General features: G+C 44.0%; 1 protein-coding gene across 4 annotated transcripts in view; it reads right to left on the bottom strand.

The window, feature by feature from the left end:
* Positions 1-17735, bottom strand: part of Vcan (versican) — a 108213-nt gene that overhangs the window by 86558 nt on the left and 3920 nt on the right. For all 4 annotated transcript variants that reach the window (XM_021255732.2, XM_021255733.2, XM_087180998.1 and 1 more), the window contains exons 2-5: positions 10424-10499; positions 5455-5826; positions 1437-1611; positions 1232-1359 (exon numbers count right to left, since the gene is read on the bottom strand). In XM_021255732.2, the coding sequence (XP_021111391.2) occupies positions 1232-1359; positions 1437-1611; positions 5455-5826; positions 10424-10493 (745 nt within the window). In that variant the 5' untranslated portion in view covers positions 10494-10499. The remainder of the gene's footprint in view (positions 1-1231; positions 1360-1436; positions 1612-5454; positions 5827-10423; positions 10500-17735) is intronic.

Consider the following 17735-nt stretch of genomic DNA (forward strand, 5'->3'; position numbering starts at 1 on the left):
AATTCCAGGCCAGGCACAGTGGTGTACACCTGCAGTCCTGACTACTCAGGAGGAGAGGCAGGAGGCTCACTTAGCCCAGGAGTATGAGACCAGCTGGTCCAACACAGTGAGATCCCATCTCAACAAAACCAAACCCAAATAAACCCACAACAAATAAACTAGAATCATGGAATTTTAAACAAGGATATGGTTCTTTAAATTAGAAGGGGACCAAGAGAGAGAGGGAGGGGAGAAAACAGGGAAAGTGGAAGTAAAAATAATTAAGATGTGTTATGTGGGTGTACTGGCTCACCACAATGAATGTGGTCATTAGGCACTGCACACATGGGCTAATAAAAGCCAAATTTTTAAAAAGTAATTTTAAAGATGGAAGAAATCAAGAAATTATCTAGACCAACATTCTCATTTTTCACATAAAAAATTCGAGATCATTCTTTATATGTGTACCCGGACAAAATTAAAAGCAGAATTCAACATAGTATCATTACTTACCTACATATTTAGGCTTCTAAAAATATCCATTTCTGAAGTCATAGAAACTTGAACTGTATATGCCTTCTACACCTACAGTGTCAGTAGATGATACAGGCACTACTGAACCCAAACTTGTCTTTAAGAACCCCTAACTCAGATAGAGGGAAAAGGCAGACCCCAAATCAATCAGACTCTAAGCATCTTCAGGAGAGGGCTTTACCTCCGTGGGCTTCACGCCAGCAGAGTACCATCCCACGCTGGGTACTTCTGAATGCACTTTTAATAGGCTGCCTGGCTTCATGTGCTGCGTGGCTGAATAAATGAATGGCTGCTCTGAATGCGAGGTACAGACCTGGACTGGTGAGAAACTGGCATCGCCTCCTGCTGCGGAGGCCTGGAATGGAGTTTGCGGGTGTTTCACGCACTTGGATTCACTGTGGTTTGACACCTGACGTCCTCACCAGCATAGGAACCACCTTTACGGTTTCTATTCCGAATGCTCTAAACGTGTGCTGGACTTGATCCCAGAGCAGCCGCTGAAGGCGAACCTGGCATTAAGGCAGGATGGCTCCAGCGGCACCCGCTCCTCTTTCCCTTTCCACCTCAGGCTTGTCTTAGCACCAAATCACACAGTCGTTTCAACAGTGCTGCTGCGTGGGACCCATCAAGCCCGAAGACCGGCTCTAACCCATGCTTCTGGGCTTTCCCCGGCTGGTTTCCTAGTTCCAGGGAAGCGACAGAAACTTAGACGGCTCACCATCCAGACGATCCACGTAGCAGTACACATCGTAGGTTTCCAGAGGAGAGCGGAGTCCGTAGGTCCTGACCCCTGCCTTCCCCATCATGTCTCCAAAACAGCCTTCTCGCGGAACCCGGATGGGGTATCTGGGGAGGGAAGGGCGGGTGAGGGCCGCGGTCCCCTCACTCCCCAACGCTGAGGTGCAGCCCGGCCCCCGACTCACCTCACAGTCCGATCAGACAGCCAGCCCGCGTCGCACTGCTCAAACCCATCTGCATAGGCGGCGAGGAGCTGCTCTGGGCTTGCTATCACAGCCCCGACGTCCACACACGCCTGCCGAGCAGCCTCGAAGTTCAGCGTGTACCTGCTGGTCGACGCCCGGTAGTGAAACACAACCCCTGCAGACACAATGGCGAACAATTACGAGCGTGTTGATGACCCCTGGACTGCGCGAGACTTCTCACTGGAGCATCCCGTCAAATCAACTGCTAACGGTAATGACAGTCTCGTCATTATTTTATGGTGCAAAACTCATGTTCATTTGTGGAGCTCCTAAAACACCTTCCACCCGGGTATCACACACTGCTCCACCAGAACTTTTTCCAGCTGGGAATTTTCCCTCAACATGCACACAATCCAAGACAGACTGAAGTCACTAAATCCCACGTGTCAGGCAGCCGTCCTATTTACTAGCAGTACTCGGGCTCTCTTGGGAGTGCTGAGCATCTAAATGGAGCAGGTTCTGCAGAAAATACAAAGGGTTAAGGGAGCCACAAATTCGGGACCTCCTGCTTCATCATTTTACCCAGGGCCAGCTCAAAAGAAGAGCATGAAATGTTGACCCATCCCATGAAATATTTACTAGGGCAACTACCTCCAAACATGAAACACTGCCATACTCAGGGGAAGTACAGTGGGGTTTGAAGGACATAGACTGTATGTTAGAGAAAGAGCTTTTTCTGACACTAATTTGTTCCAAGTTAGAGCTTAATTTCCTCACTCACAAGGTAGAACTGACAGTTACTGATTACTTGATACATCTAAAGGTCCAATTAGGTAAAGGATAAAATGTTGGGTGGGCAACTACCCAAATGTTTAGCAAATGTTTATCATTTTTGCTGTACGACTAGCATAAATTGGTGCCTCTGCTAGGAGAGACGAAATGTAACCTTTCTACGCCAAAGAAGGCGTGAAATAAAACTCTCCAGCTCTCCTGAGTAGAAGCAAAGTGTCCTGGATCTTGCCTCAGATTCCACTTTGTTGCATTTTAGGAGCTGGATAAACTAGTGCTTTGGAACCATGCTCCAGGGATCAAGGAGTGGTCAAATGGGTTAGGAAAAACAGGGTGGAGTTTTAGGGGCTCCCTTTCCTCCGGAGCGAAGGATTCCCATTTTTAACTGTAGTAAATACCATGACTCATTCTACAAGCGATCCATGGAAGTGAGTGTAATTACACTCCAGGGAAAATGGAAACTGAGGCAACTGGGCCTTATGAATGACATTTTATTGAGTCATATCAGTTGAAAAGGCTTCTGCTGTTGTTGTTATTGTTGTTGCTGTCATCTGGAATGAATTCTGGTGTTTGAGATACATGTTACTCTCCCCTTATTCCTAATAATTGCTGGGGATTTCTAGCAGATTGTCTTCCCACCCTGACTTCTAGATAGCAGACTGCCTCCCACATATTCATCCTCAGATTGTCTCTTTCTACCAAGAGAGGTGTGTGCCAATGAAGTCACTGGGGAGGACAGACCAGCACCTCACAGATAAACACCTGTGATCAGCACCAACCCAAGAAGACCCACGTGGCCACCGGGCAGATAACACTAGCAACTCACTCATTTGCCCTTTTCTGATCTTGTATGACTCAACATAATCACCAAATGCCGACTTCTACCTTCACAGAACCTCTCTCAACACTGGCAGGAAGTATGTGTGGTGCTACATGGTAAGTATGAGAGATAAGTTAAAATGATTGTGAGGCTTATGCAAGAATCTGATTATGGCCAGGATTTAGCTCAGTGGTTCCACCACGCCTCGAAAGTGCAAGGTCCTGAGTTCCATCCCTGGTACCAAAAAAACCCAAAAAGGAACCTGACTGGTTTTCAGTCAGTTTGGTATTAATCAAAATTTCAAATAATCTTCTTGATTAAAAGTCTCCCATGAGCACTGAAGACTGTCACTAAAAAGGGACCAGGGGGCATCTAGACCAGGGCAGGGGCATCAGTCTGGCTCAGTGTCTGCAATGGCTGGAGTAATCTGAAGACCCCATGGGGCTAAGGAGATTAAGTAGAGAATTTTCATTGTTTCAGAGGGACAAAGGGCAAGTCCACTGCTAATTCTTTAATGATGAAAATTTGTAAAGAGCCCTTAACCTCACTTGGGGATTTTTAAAAGAGAGAAATACGTGACAATCTTAGGTAACCAAAGGAAATGAAAAATTTAGAAGAACCCAGGAAATTTAGCAGATACCTGCACAGCATAAAACTAGATATAAGAAGGGGAACAGTAGGATTTGAACATAAAAAGATGCTCAGTAAATTACTTTGTTGCATCTGAAATTCAGAGTATTTCCTTTTGGCTAAACAAGAAAGAGTTTCAATAAAATCCTTTGTATATACTTCTGAGAGGTAAATATTTTATAGGGAAATGGAGGGTTGGAAGGAAAATCTGTTTCATCATGTCTGGGTTTAGAATTCTGCTTAATGACCTGCCAAGACATTCTGCTTTCAAGAGCTATGGCGTTATGTCTGTCCCCAATTAAAGCAATTTTTCTTTGCTTTGTCTCTCGACTTAGATTCAAGTGACATAAACCACCACTGAAAGGGGGTAATCTAAAATGTCTCATTGCAAGACTCAATGGATAACAACTGGTGTATTAACCTTAAATTTTTTTAACTGAGTTCTTGTTTTGAACCAATTTAAGTATTTATTGAATTCTGGCTTTTTTAAAGACACTGTGGTATGCACCATAGTATTTATTAAGGATCTTGTTGATAAAAGTTAAATGAAATTTACATTAAAGTAAACTCAAAGAGTATAATAATCTCTAAAAGAATATGAAAAAGGAAGGAAGATTTGTGTGTGTGTATGTATATGTGTGTGTTAATGCATACAGGTACAGCACACATGTGTAAATTAAAGCAAAATGTAGATCAGCATGTACAATCTTGTGGATTAATCATTAATAGATCTCAGCACTGACGTAATGATTACTGAAGTAAGTACAATGTCTTGAAGTATTCAGTATTTCCAGTAAGAGCTATGACTGAAAAAAGTCGATGGATGTTTAAATTTTTCAAACTTTTATTACAGTCAAAGACACTTTGCCATGAATTCCCCTCAAAAATCCTCTCCCTCACTTCAAACACACCTCGCCCATCATTCTGGCCACTTTCTGCAGCAGTGCTGGAGGTCCTCTTTCCTCAGTGTCTTTACCAGGTGTGATCAAAAATACCATGAATGTGGCTGCTCAGCACCATCCAATGGAAAACATGGCTATGACCTCACCCACCTTATTCCCCAGGTCTGGCACAAAGAGAGGTCTTGCTGTTCCCCAAAGTCAAAATGACCATGAAAGGTCGACGTTTTGGATTGATTCAGGCAGCCATGGCAGTACAGCTAACAACACAAAGATGGACTTCCAGAAAAACTCATAATAGTCTTGGGTGCAGCCTGCCTGTCCATCAACAGATGAATGGATAAAGAAAGTGTGGTGTTTACATAACGTGGAGCACTACTCTGCCATGAAGGATAAACGAGTCATTTGTAGGAAAACGGATGCACCCTGAGACCATAATGCTAAGTGAAATAAATCAGATGCACAAGCTTGACTCACATAGTTTCTCTTCTATGAGAAACTCAAAGTATAAAGTAAAAAGCAAAATGGAAGACAGATGATAGGCAACAGGGAAACATCTTTTGCAAACGGGAAGGGCACCGAGAGATGAGGGAGGGGGAGAGAGAGAAAATGGGTGAAAAAAAAGGATGAACTGTCCATGCAGAGCTCCCATGAGGAATGTAATCATCTGCTGCAGAGATGGCCTGACAGAAAGAAAAAGTGGCGAGAGCCCTGGGGTAAGAGTGGTGGAGGCGAGGGACAAACGGCTGTCTTTCCTGCAGCTCTAGTGAACTGGGTCTGCTCAGTGCCCCTGGCCAGCGGCCCTGCCTGCACAGGGTCGGGTCCCCCCGGGCCCCCAGGTGCCCCCGGTCCCCCCCGGGCCCCGCCCGGCCGCGCTCACCGTCCACCGCCAGCCCCACGCTGGCCTGCACGTCCTCCACGCCCAGCAGCAGGTCGCAGCGGTACCGGCCCGCGTCGCTGGCGCGCAGGGCGCCCAGGGCCAGGGAGGCGTCGCCCGCCTCGGGCTGCGCCGGCACCGACGCGCGGCCCCGGTAGTCCTGCCCCACCTTCACGTGCCCGTCGTGTGCCACCAGCACCGTGGTCTCCTTCAGGTCCCTTCCGCTCGGGTCCGCCTCGATCTTGGACCACTTGATGCGCAGGGCCTCGCCGGCCCCGGCCGGGGGCGCAGGCAGCGCGGGGAAGCGGCAGGGCAGCAGGGCAGTGGCCGCCAGCGAGCCCCGCACCGTCGGGCCCGGGCCGCTGCCCGTGGGGCCTGGGGAGGAGAAGGCAGGCGGTTAGCGGGTGGGCGCCCGGGGCTGCCGCAGGGGTCTCGGGGGCAAAGGCTCCTTCACACACTGGGCTTTGGAGTTCTGTTCGAAGTGTGTGTGGTTCAGTATTTAATACGAAAAAGCGGTGCTTAGAAAAGGAAGGAAGGACAAGCAAGCAGTTGGGCTGGGGATGGTGCCTGCGGCAGACCTAGTTTAATCGCAGAGGGATGGAGGGGGAGGACAGGACGGAGAGGACAGACAGGAGAGGGGCGGGCTGCGCGACAGGCAGCCAAGGCTGGAAGAAGGGGTAGAAACCACGGGCCAGGTCCGCGCAACACAACCGCACAAGGTTAGGAAAGGCAGCTGAAGGGGGAAAGTTACGTTTACAGGGCAAAGCGGAAAAACGTCTGTGAAGACACCTGCTGCACCACGTTAGAGGAAATGAAAATAAAATTCAAAAGGGCAGTGAGAATTAAAAGCAGAAACAAAAAACTGCTTCAGGGAGCTGGGGCCAGGGAACCCCGAAGGCCCCTTGGGTCCCCGGACTGGTCAGAGTGACAAATCCAGCCTCGATCACCGTCACAGTGCCTCTCCTCACGTCCTGGTGAGAACAGCTGGATGCTGGTCACCTCACCCTCCGAAAATCTTTATTTTCTGTGCGAGTCCTTAAACTTTTAATTACAGGGAATGCTCCGACTACAGTTTAACAGCGTTGCATGAAAATAAGCTCCTCAGCTCTCCCATCTCCCAGCCCTACCAGGGAGGCTGGAGGGCGTGCAGTAACAACAGAAATCATTGCCAGTGCAGGAGCAAGGCCCACTGCAGGGAAATATGGTCAACAAGTTACTGTTCGCCTCCAGGGGCAGTAAAATACTGATTTCTAACCTAAAAACTGCTGTGCATCTAACTGGGCCAGGAATCAAAGTGTGAGTAACCCGTGTCTCAGCGTGGGCGGGCATGCATGAGACGTGAGATAACCATCAGTGTCACCCTGTGAATTCCGCTGGGGATCAGGCATTTCGGACATCCCAGAAAGATACTGTGTACATGTGATGCCCCCTAAGACAAAAATACTCTACTGCCCAACACTAAAGTGTACCTTAACAGACTAAGCTATAAAATATAAGATAGAAATGAATCTAAAATAATGAATGCAGTATGATTGTATTTATGATAGAAATCACTAATCTGTCCCAAAAGCATAATGGTCATTGCTATCATGCATTTATTGTTTATTAATCTATATATAGCTTGCCCAGATTTAAGGCGTTGAACAAAATTAAATAAAAATAGAGTGAGGCATGGGTGCTATGAACTGCAGCAAGTTACTCTTTAAAATGTTGCTAAGATTGTTCACATTTTGTAATGTAATATCAAGGTGATCACCTCGTTTTCCATCCTTGTTGGCTTTGACATTAAAACTCTGAAATTTAAAGCTCACCCTTGGAGCAAAATCGGTCCAATTCCATACTAAAAATGCTCCCCCAAGGGGCAGGGACTGGCTCCCGGCTGGCTTGGGTTCTTCCTCTGGCCCTAAGTTGAGTCCCAGCACACAGCACAAGTGCTCCTGGTAGCTCCTTTCAGTATCAGACTCATCCACTTCTCTAAGTCCTTAATTACTGACTGGACTGAAACCTTACAGTAATTCCATGATATTTTTAACAAATCCATAAAATCCACAGGGGACACCCTAAAAGAAAGCTCTGCCTGATTTACATTCCTTTCACTTGGATCCAGTAGAGAAATGATGACAAAAGAAAGATATCTTGAATTTTTTGTCTAAAACAGGGATTTTTAAGAAGAGCTGAGAATGCCTTAATCCAAAAAGTCATCTCACTTATATTCATTGCATGTTCTAGGAAATCTCATCTTCCTTCCTGAAGAATTATTTACTACAAATGAAATGTAGAATCTTCACCACAAATAAAAGACTGCTTTCTTAATGGAAAACAAATGGCTTCACCATCAACTTTAATCATGATATAAATTATGAGACTTTATCATCTCCTTAGAAAGTTGCTTAGGATAAATGCCTTCTAACTTCCTTAATACTTATTGCTAAATTATAGATTTTTTCAGAATTTTAGGTGCATGAGATAGACATGAAACTCCCCTAAATTTATCCCATGGGGAGTTTTCTCAAATTTAAAGCATCACCTGATACCCATACTGTAATGAAAAGATGTTTTCACAATGATGTCAAAAGGCAATTTCCTAAGGGGCTATTTATTATTATAATTAAAAGCTTTGGTTGGATATAAATATATATATATTCCCGTGGGATCCAATCTCACCAATAAGATTAACAAAAAGCTGCATGGGCAAATCTTTTGTTTTATTAAATCTTGGGTCTTAAATCATTGGGTCACAAGAACTAAACTCACTAAATCCAAATATTTTAAGATAAGAAATTCAGCCTATAATATATAGAAGCTATGCATGTTTCTTAAAAACTCTGCTACCTACAGGAAGCTGTGTGGAATTCTGACGATGCCAGCAATAGAATGAATTCTAACAGACAGGTGCGCTGTTCCCAGCTGGTGGTTTGTGGTCTGAGTGCAGCGAGGCAGAGAGCTCCAGGAGTGAGGGTCAGTTACCCTTCATTCTGTCAGTAGACTCTGCAGAGTGAGGGCAATGGAAATCCCATCTGCACAATCTGATCACACACACACACACACACACACACACACAGAGACCTTGGCCAAGTAGAGGGCAGATTTAAAATGGGAATTTATTGCTCCCTTGATGAATATCGTTACCTGCTCATTCATTCACTCATGCCTTACTCCAGGAGGAGGAATAACAATGTAACGAAATCGATGCTGAGTAACCAATGATTGGGAGGCTTTGTAATCTAATAGGCTGAGCATCTCTACAGCAAAGATCGCCTTATGTGTTGAAAAAGAGCAGGGATAAGGAGCTCGGGAATGCTGGTCATTGATTCCTCGGGCACCAGGGAATAAGCAGGAAAAAGCCTTGAAACAAAAGTGCCTATTTGTGTCCACTCAACAGATGCCTGCTCTGCATCTCACTATGAGCTTGGAAATGTTTGAATATAGATTTCATATTTTCAGTTTCTGCCTTCCATAGGAAAAAAATAAAAGTCTTCTTAAATGAACCTCAGATTCATTACAACCTTAACAGTGATCATGGATTTACAAAGAACAGAGCCCGATACATACAACTTACGCAGTATGACTGGTTATTACCATTGTTTTTAAAAACACTATAAGGAGCTATGCTATGTATGTGTGGCTCTGTTTGGTTTTTCACTGCGTGAGTTCTTTCTCGAAGGCGAGGTCTGCACTTAAGTGCAGAGCTGTTCGCCCACTGCAGTCTGTACGATGCCCCTTCCATTACTGGCCCCGGACCAGCTGCCCTTTCCACCTCCTCAGTAGAGCTCCTCCCCTCCCCTCACTGGATGGTCTTGCCTTTTCCTCTGTGTCCTTTACCTTCACTTCCTGAAAATGTAAGAAAAGATCTCTTCAGCCTCACAGATGCTGGAGCCTAGACTGGGGGGGCCACCTGGGTCCCTCACTGCAGCGTTCGCTCATCCATCCATATCCATCCATCCAGTCAGTCAGTGAGTCAGTCAACACAGAAAAGGGCTCGCTGCTGTCAGCATGCCAGCCGCTCCGCCAGAAGATGGAAGAAAGTGCTTTCACATCCTACAGTCTACTCGGGGAGAACAGCACGAACTAACATCAGGTGCTGCTTGCCTAGCACAGCACCGGGACAAAGGGAAGGTGTTTGTGGACATCACCTCAGAAAGCCCGAAGCCTGGCGTGGGGGCAGGGCAAGCTGGGAGAGTAGCCCAGGCAGAAGCACGCAGGTGAGGCCCAGCACACTCTCCTCCTTCCAATTCTGGATGTGCCTGCCTCTTTAAATACGTTAAATGATGAGCCTAGAATTTGAAAAGCATCACTACTAGCTTGCTTTCTCTCCTTCTGTCTTTCTTTCTTTCTTCCTTATTATTTTGAGACAGGGTCTCACTCTATAGTTTAAGCTATCCTTGAGCTCACTGTGTAGCCCAGGCTGGCCTCGAACTCATGGTGATCCTCCTGTCTGAGCCTATAAGGCCTGGGTTTAGAAGTGTACACCATCACACCCAGCAGCCTCTAGCTTTTCTTAAAGCTAAGAAAAGAATGCATGTGTATTTGCAAAGTTACTTCAAACAAAAAAAAAAAAGAGAGAAGAGTCCAAATTCTTGCTATCAACCCTTTCTTTATATTCTTGACTCTTCAAACCTTAATCTCCGGTGTTTAATAAACTTTCTTTCTGTATTAAAAAAAAAAAGTCTCTGAGAAGCAGTATTGGAGAAGCTGGAATTTTTAAACAGGGTCAATGCCAAATATGAGTTAAAAGGCAATCTAGATGTGCCTAAAAACCTACTTGTAACTCTACCATTCTGTTCATTATTTTGCATTGATTGGTTTAAGACCATTGTTTTCAGCCTCCTAATATTTTAACTAAGAATTTACAGCACTGAGCAGATGACAAGAAAGGCAATCCTTTATTCTAGGGAACCCATGCTGCTCTTCCATCCCCTAGTACTGAAACTGTTAGGTCAGCAAGCAAGCAAGAACGTGTTTCCACACTCACCTCTCTGTAGTGCATGGGTTACTATTAAGGTTGAGCACATCCACAAGATGCTTCTGATATTCGTCAACATCTTGCCCTAGGAATGAAGAAAAAATGAAGTAAATCACAAGCCCTCAGCCTAGTGATAGATTATACATCACACGCCACTGTGCATTTTATGTAGGAAAAGTAGAAGTAGCAACTTCTTGGAATGCAAAAACAGGAGGAAACTTGTAACAAGAGAAGTTATCTCAACCCCCTAATTACTAGTTTGAATCTCACCCAAGGCAGTAGTTACCAAAATAACCCCAGAATCTAATTTGGGGACACACAACAATATGAATGTGTGTCAAAGTCACGACCGACCGGGAAGGCTAAAGGAAGAATGCTGAAGGACACAGCCTGAATCCATCGTTAGGATCTGGTGAACAAAAGGAAATGCAACCACAAAGTCTTCAGAAATAAGGTGATCATCGTGGATAGAGCCAGAGAAGATGAAGATGGTAATGAAGAGGCAACAGCAAAGATTTTGAATATAAAAAACTTGCATCAAATAAGGCACATGATATCAAAGCAGAGGCCAAGGACTTCAGCGGGCTTCACACAGCACAAACTCCCCCCGGGTTTCTAGCTGGCTGAGCAAACCAAACAAGTGCATTCTCTGGAGGTGTTAATTACAAAAGTGACCAGAGCTTGCCATGCGTTTGAAAGCGGTTCCAACAGTTCCCAACTCTCCAGAGTAAATTGTGAAGGAAAATGCCCTGCACCAACTGCCAAGATATCCTGCCCTGACTCTGTCTTTAATTCATTCTGTGACATTTAACAATCTGGGTCTCAGAGTGGTCCCTTCCAGGGTGAATTTCTATGAAGCCTTAATTAGGAGGAGCAGCAGCACCAGTGTTGGAAACCGCTAAGTTCGGATCTTAAATGTCCCTCAATGGCCAGATCCTAAAGGCTTGGTCCTCAGCTTGGCACTGTCGGAAGGTGGAGGAAGTCGGGCTAACTGGGCGTGTATGCTTGAAGAAACAATGGGCACTGGTCACTTCCCCTCTCTCTTTTTGCTTCCTGGCTCCCCTGAGCCAAGCAGTAGCTCCGCCACATGCTTCCCACCATGACATCCCATGCGTTGGAACCTCCAACAAAGGACCATCTAGAAATCAAAGTGCCAACCTCAAAAAAGGCAGATTATGCGGACTCCATAGTTATGTCTTACTCTACTACTTTTAGAATTGCTCTATAAAACCATCATTGGTTGGCTCCAAGTAGCCATTCCTCCTTCTCCTTTCTAAACAAAGCTCCAGTTCCATCCATGTATCTACCTCTGAGTTAAAGCCAGGTACTTTTACAGAAACCTGGGTCAATACGCAGCTCACAGGGATGATCCTATAAATCCATTATAGTGGTCCTATTCTTTTTTGCCAATGATTGCTTTTAGAATGGTGGTGAGCATGGAATTTCAGCCAATGAAATATGAGGGAATCTCTGTCCTGGGATGGAGTTGGGAGGCTGCTGAGAAAGGTCTATTCAACTCTGGAAGAGGACACAGGGAGAGATGGCCACTTTTCTCCACCAGACATTGTCATGATAAGATAAGCCTTCTTGGAATCAGTGTAGCTATCTTGAATCTATGCATGTATGAGATAGCTCCAGAAACAAAGCTGAGAAAGAGCCAGGAATTCAAGGCTTAAGTCTTCATGCTATGGATCTCAAAGGGGCCATAACTTTGAACTTCTTTTTATATAAGCTGATAGATTCCTTCATTGTTCAAACCCTTTAATATAGTTCAGATCTTAAATGTCCCTCCAAGCCTCGTGTGCTAAAGCTTAGTCCCAAGGTAGGGCTGCTAGGAGGAGGTGGCCACATTAAGAGGTGTGGCTGTAGGAGCCCTCAGGTGACTGGAAGCATGTGTTCACAGCATCCCTCCTTTGCTCCCTGGCCACAAGGTGGACAGTTGTGCTTTTCCTCAAGTTCCTGCCATGACGCTGGTACTGCCTGGACAGGCCAGACGGCCACAGGCCCAGGGGACCATGGTCTGAACCCTCCAGTACTCAGGAACCCTTTCCCTGTAGTTGATGATCTCATTCTAAACAAACATTCCAAAACAAAATTATAGGAATCCGTAACTCTATGCATTTTTAAATGTAATATACTATATATCTCACATTTGCCATCTATAGGTCAACCGATAATTCCCCAGGAAAGGAATATATTGCATAATCCTCAATAAAACTTTACAGTCAAGCTTGTTATGTATCATTTAGTCAGTAATAGAAGCTATTAAATTATTTAAAATACTAACTGGGAAGTGCCATATTTTTTGACATTTCTGAATTTCTTATAAGGTACTACAGTAAATTGTTATGGGTTTATATTTTATCTATAACTCAATGACACTATGATATTTTAGAAAAAAATATATCGATCTCATAACCAAGATGAAAGCTTAGGTTAGTATCATAAAATGCCATTAAAAGTAATACAATCCACGAGTATCAACTGAATCCAGATAAGAAATCTTTCTGTTTATAAGTAATAATTCCCTACTTTTCTTCAAGAAAAAATATTCTCCTCTTTCTTCTTTTTCTTTTTTTCAGGAGACTTTTAGAGCATAATTTTAAGTCTGGTCTCTACTTTCAAACAACCCTGAATTCAAGTTCTACATCCTCCATTTAGACTCTTGGATTTTGGATAAATTACACTTCCTCTCTAAACACCATTTTCTGTAGCTATTTAATGCTGAATCTTAGCAGTTATTATGGAACTGACTGTAAGAACTGATAAAATGCACATAAATACATATAGCTCAGACATACACATTGTGTTTAGTACTCAATATTTATAATTAGAATTACTAATTCAGGCATTCTACAGGTGTTTTAACTCTGGCTTCATATCATTAACAGTAAAAAGAAAGTTATTTGAAGTTCTATATCAGTCTTGGCTAACCACTGTAAAAGCAGTACCCAACTTTAAGTTTACAATAAACTGCTCCATATTTTGAATTGTTATGCCATCATGTTTTATCTCCTCTATAAAACAATAGCTTCGAAGACAGGGCTACTAAGTTATTAACACTATGTCTACTGCGCAGGGTTAGAGTAGACTCCAATGCATGACTATACCAAAGCACGCTGTGGAGTGAGGCTGTATGAATACGGGCCAGTGAGAGACACTGAAATACCTGTGGGTAGGCCAGTGTTTACCACGATCCATGCAATGTCTGATATTAATGAGGACCCAGTGTGGAATCTCCTAACAAACAGAAGGAAAATGCGTGAGCCTGACCCAGGAATGGATCTTCTGCCTCCTAACCCTCATCTGCTCACGACAGACACTCGGAGTCTCACGGATGGTGCTACACTGCATCCTCACACAAGTGTCTTTATTTTTTGAAGGGAGGATGGAAATCATCCCCCACCTATGCAAATCTAAGTGTATTCACTGACTGCTCTAAGACAAAACTAGGGAAGGAAGTTGGTGCACAGAAAATATAAGAAAATGATCAGAAACATTTAAGTACGTTGGAACAGGTGCACAAGGATATTCGAGAGTCTCCAGATTAAAAACTGGAGTGCTCACGCTGAGGCACCGATCTCTCCTTTCTTTTGAAAAGTCAGAAGATCTAGGGTCCTAACTGGCCAGTAGAGCAGCCGCCTCTCCTGGGGGCTGTATCTGGGAGGGCATCACACCCACATAGCCCTTATCTGTTTCCGGCCTGCCTGGCCCTGCAGGCTCCTGAGTTCACAGCACCAGAGTCCGAGGGTGACCGTTATCTCTTCTAACTACATCAGAGGGCCATCTCCGGCCACACACTGCCACTGCCTCTTCCTCAGTCCACACACGTTCATCCCACCTCTCATTCTCTAAAGGCTATACCTGCGTCCCTGTTAAAATCACCATCTGCCTTCTGCATTTGATCTTACTCTACCTGGGAACCTTGGAAAACTCTTTCTTTGTCTTCAGCGCCTCTCCAACTCCCATCTCCACTCCTCTGCCCTCCTGCCTCTGTCGGGCTACTAGTGATAAGAGGACAGCGAGCACAGAAAGCCCTGGTGAGATAGCACAGCCAGGGCCTATATTTAGCCTTCCACTTCAGGAAAGTCAATAAGGAGAGGAAGAAGCCATCACACAATCAAGGGACAGCTGAGCCAAACTGTCTCGTCTCCTGGGAGACAGAAGAGACAAGGTCACCAGGACTCCAAGGCATGAGAGAAGTCGGCAGCACGGAGAGTCCACCAGGATGGGCCACCCGAGAGCCCGAGAGCCTGATCCTATGAAACAGATTCGGCATTCTCCCTCCGTCTCAGGGAAGCCCAGCTGAGCCGGGGTGACCGAAGGACGCAGACACAGTGGTTTTGTCTACCGTTCTGCTAATTAGTTCCCCCAGACAAACAGTGTCTAGGAGCCCTGGGTCACACGGCAGATGTGATGAGCACTGCTGATCAGATTTCTCCTTGGTGCTTTCTCACAAGAAGCACTGGTGAAAGGCAGGAGACATCCCAAGGTTTGGATGAGAAGTTCCATCATCTGACTTCACAGTAGTCACAGCGCCACATGAGCAAGGCATCGTTAACCTGCACCCGGATTCCAAGCCTGGGCTCGGCTGAGCTTTCTGGGGTCACTGTCCCTCAGCGCTGCTCTGCTCTCTGCCTGGGAAACTCTTCCCCCATTACCCTCTTTCTCAAGCTCCATGTTCATTGTAGCTCATTCCACCTTCACCTATGAGTTAGGAATTCCCTTTTCCTACCCACTGTAGTAGAAAATCCAGGAGTCTTTGATGCTTTTTTCGCTCCTGTGTTCACAATGCCTAGGACTCTCAGTAAATATTGGTTAAAAGAATGAATACATCCCCATTTTTACATAATTAGACTCGCATTGTACATACGCAGTTTTGTATATTACTTTCTTCACTTGAAATGTATGTTCCGCCTCTTGATGGAGGGAAGGGAAGAGAGCGAAAAGGGGTGCGGAAAGGAATGAAAATGTGTAGTGTCCATGGACCAACTCCACATGAGGAATGTGAAGATGGGTTATGTGCTGCAAACATGGGCTAATAAGATAATAACACTAGCAATAACAATACATGTTCCGCATCATCAAATACAATCCTTCTATGCCATTTTTAGCAGTTGCAAAGCTTTCCATTGGATGGGTGTGGTAGCAACAGTTATTCAACCAGTTCCCCGTGATAAACTTTTAGGATGTTCTCACATTTTTGCTCTTAAAATCAATGCTTCAAGGGACATCCATGCCCATTTGTCTCAGGTCACATTTGTACCAATGTGTAAATGATAGCCTCTGCCAGTAGAACAGCTATTACAGTGGATATATGCGTATTTGTTTTAAAAACTCTGACGCTAAATCAAAGAATCTTGATTGCCACATAATTCTAGCACCCAACCAACAAAGATGCTTCTCGAGATACTTTTTTCTTTACTGCTCTGAGTGGTGAAGAAAGGGGTGCATACCATTGGTGTTTTAATCACAGTTTCCTTCATTATTAATGAGGCTGCCCAAATCTTCATATTATTTTAAAACATTTGCATTTCTCTGTGACATTACCTGTACATGAATTTTGGCCATTTTTTGAAATAGATATTGTTTTATGTTCATTACCCCTGAAAGCTCTTGGTATATCAAGAATTATTAGCTCTTTGTCTCTCATATATTGCAGAAAATTTCCAAATGTATTGTTTTCTTGTTGATCATTTCATTGTTATTTAGTCAGACTCACATTTTCTGGTTTGGCTTCTAGGTTTATGCTTTGCTTACCACATCTTTCTCGTTTCCTAGCTTATTATTCAAAATCTCATGGTCTCCTCCAGTCATCTTTATCCTGGTAGTTTTTCAAACAATATCACTCCTTCCATTTTATTTGAATTCACCTTAAATTTTTTTGAGGATGACAAATGAATTACAGATTGGTTCTTATTTTGAGTTGACCAGTCAACTGTGCCACAATGTTTATGGAATAGTCCTTATTTCCACTGAGTGACCATGTCATTTGTATCTATTTCTGGACTGTCTTCTGATCAGTGAAACTAGATAATTTTAAAAACCATATGCCTTTGGCTCCTTTCATGGCTTTAGCTGGAAATACATGACATGGTTGAGTGCTATTATTAGTAAGATTATAGAATTAGATCAATGTGAATTCTCTAGGCATAATACATTACCATCCCTTATTTATATAGTTTTCTACTTTTCAAAGCCTTTCCATAGATATTTACTCTTTTGATTTTAATAACCATATATCCACTTACTAGATCATGATACTGAGCATCCAGCAGTTCTGTCTTCACTTGGCTTCCCCAGCTGAAGAGCCCAACTCAAACTTTCTGACTCCAAGTCTAATGTTTATTCCACTAAACCTCAAAGAATATCAAATCAGTAATTTAACAGTAAAAGGTTATAATTTATTATATATTATATGTTTACTATAAAATCTATAATTTCACCTTAGACACAAACATCGCTTAAATTTCTTAGAAGGAAGTAGGCTCTATATAGATACAGAAATAAATACAAGTGTAAACCTACATTTGTGCTTACTTATAGATGTTAGATCTATCCAGAGTCTTTTAGGAAACATAACTGGCAAACTCATTCAACCAAGCCCCTTTGTACTGGTAACCAAAGGACAAGCATTTTTAACATATGCAGCAATGAGAACTTAGTGTCTAAAACCCTTACATATGTATCTGAATGAGAAAGGAAAAACTCACTGAGCCGACTGGAGCTTGGCCAAGATGGTTATCTCTCCTTTCCCTTGTTCCAATTCCAAATCACAGAGAGCACAGGCTTTCTATTTCCTGGTAGAGTAAGAGCATGAGCCTATGCAATGAGTGTTTGTCCTAAGGGGTTTCTCTAGGTGGGTGGTGGGAAAATTACCTACTAGAGCCATGCACTCTTTCTGCAAAAGAACCAAGTGTCTTCAGCTCTACCCCTTTACAGAGCTGTGTCCTGTTTTAAATGCAGTGTCCCTTGTTTGTCCACAAGAGACGGTAACAAGACGTTTAAACTCCACCAGGAAAGGAAAGCTGAGTTATAGGACCATGGGAGACACGTCCACCTTTGGGCTCTCAAAGGTTGCGATGCTCAATCAGTTGACCAATCATTAACCACAGAGCATTTCAGCATGATCATGCGAAGAGAAAAAAAAGCCTTGCACCAGCGATCATCTCCAGCTGAGAGAACTGTGCAGCTCTCCCCAGATTTCACCAGGGCCCAGACACAGACCCCTTGGAACAACAGACGTGTCTCCCTCCAATCTGCAAAATCAGTGGGAACCTATATCCCAAAACAAGTAACCCCAGATAGATTCTTTTTTAAA

The sequence above is a fragment of the Heterocephalus glaber genome, unplaced genomic scaffold (genome assembly GCF_053883595.1).
Source record: "Heterocephalus glaber isolate CG9 unplaced genomic scaffold, H.glaber_assembly_v1.0 deba00001465, whole genome shotgun sequence".
NCBI classification, from domain to species: domain Eukaryota; kingdom Metazoa; phylum Chordata; class Mammalia; order Rodentia; family Bathyergidae; genus Heterocephalus; species Heterocephalus glaber.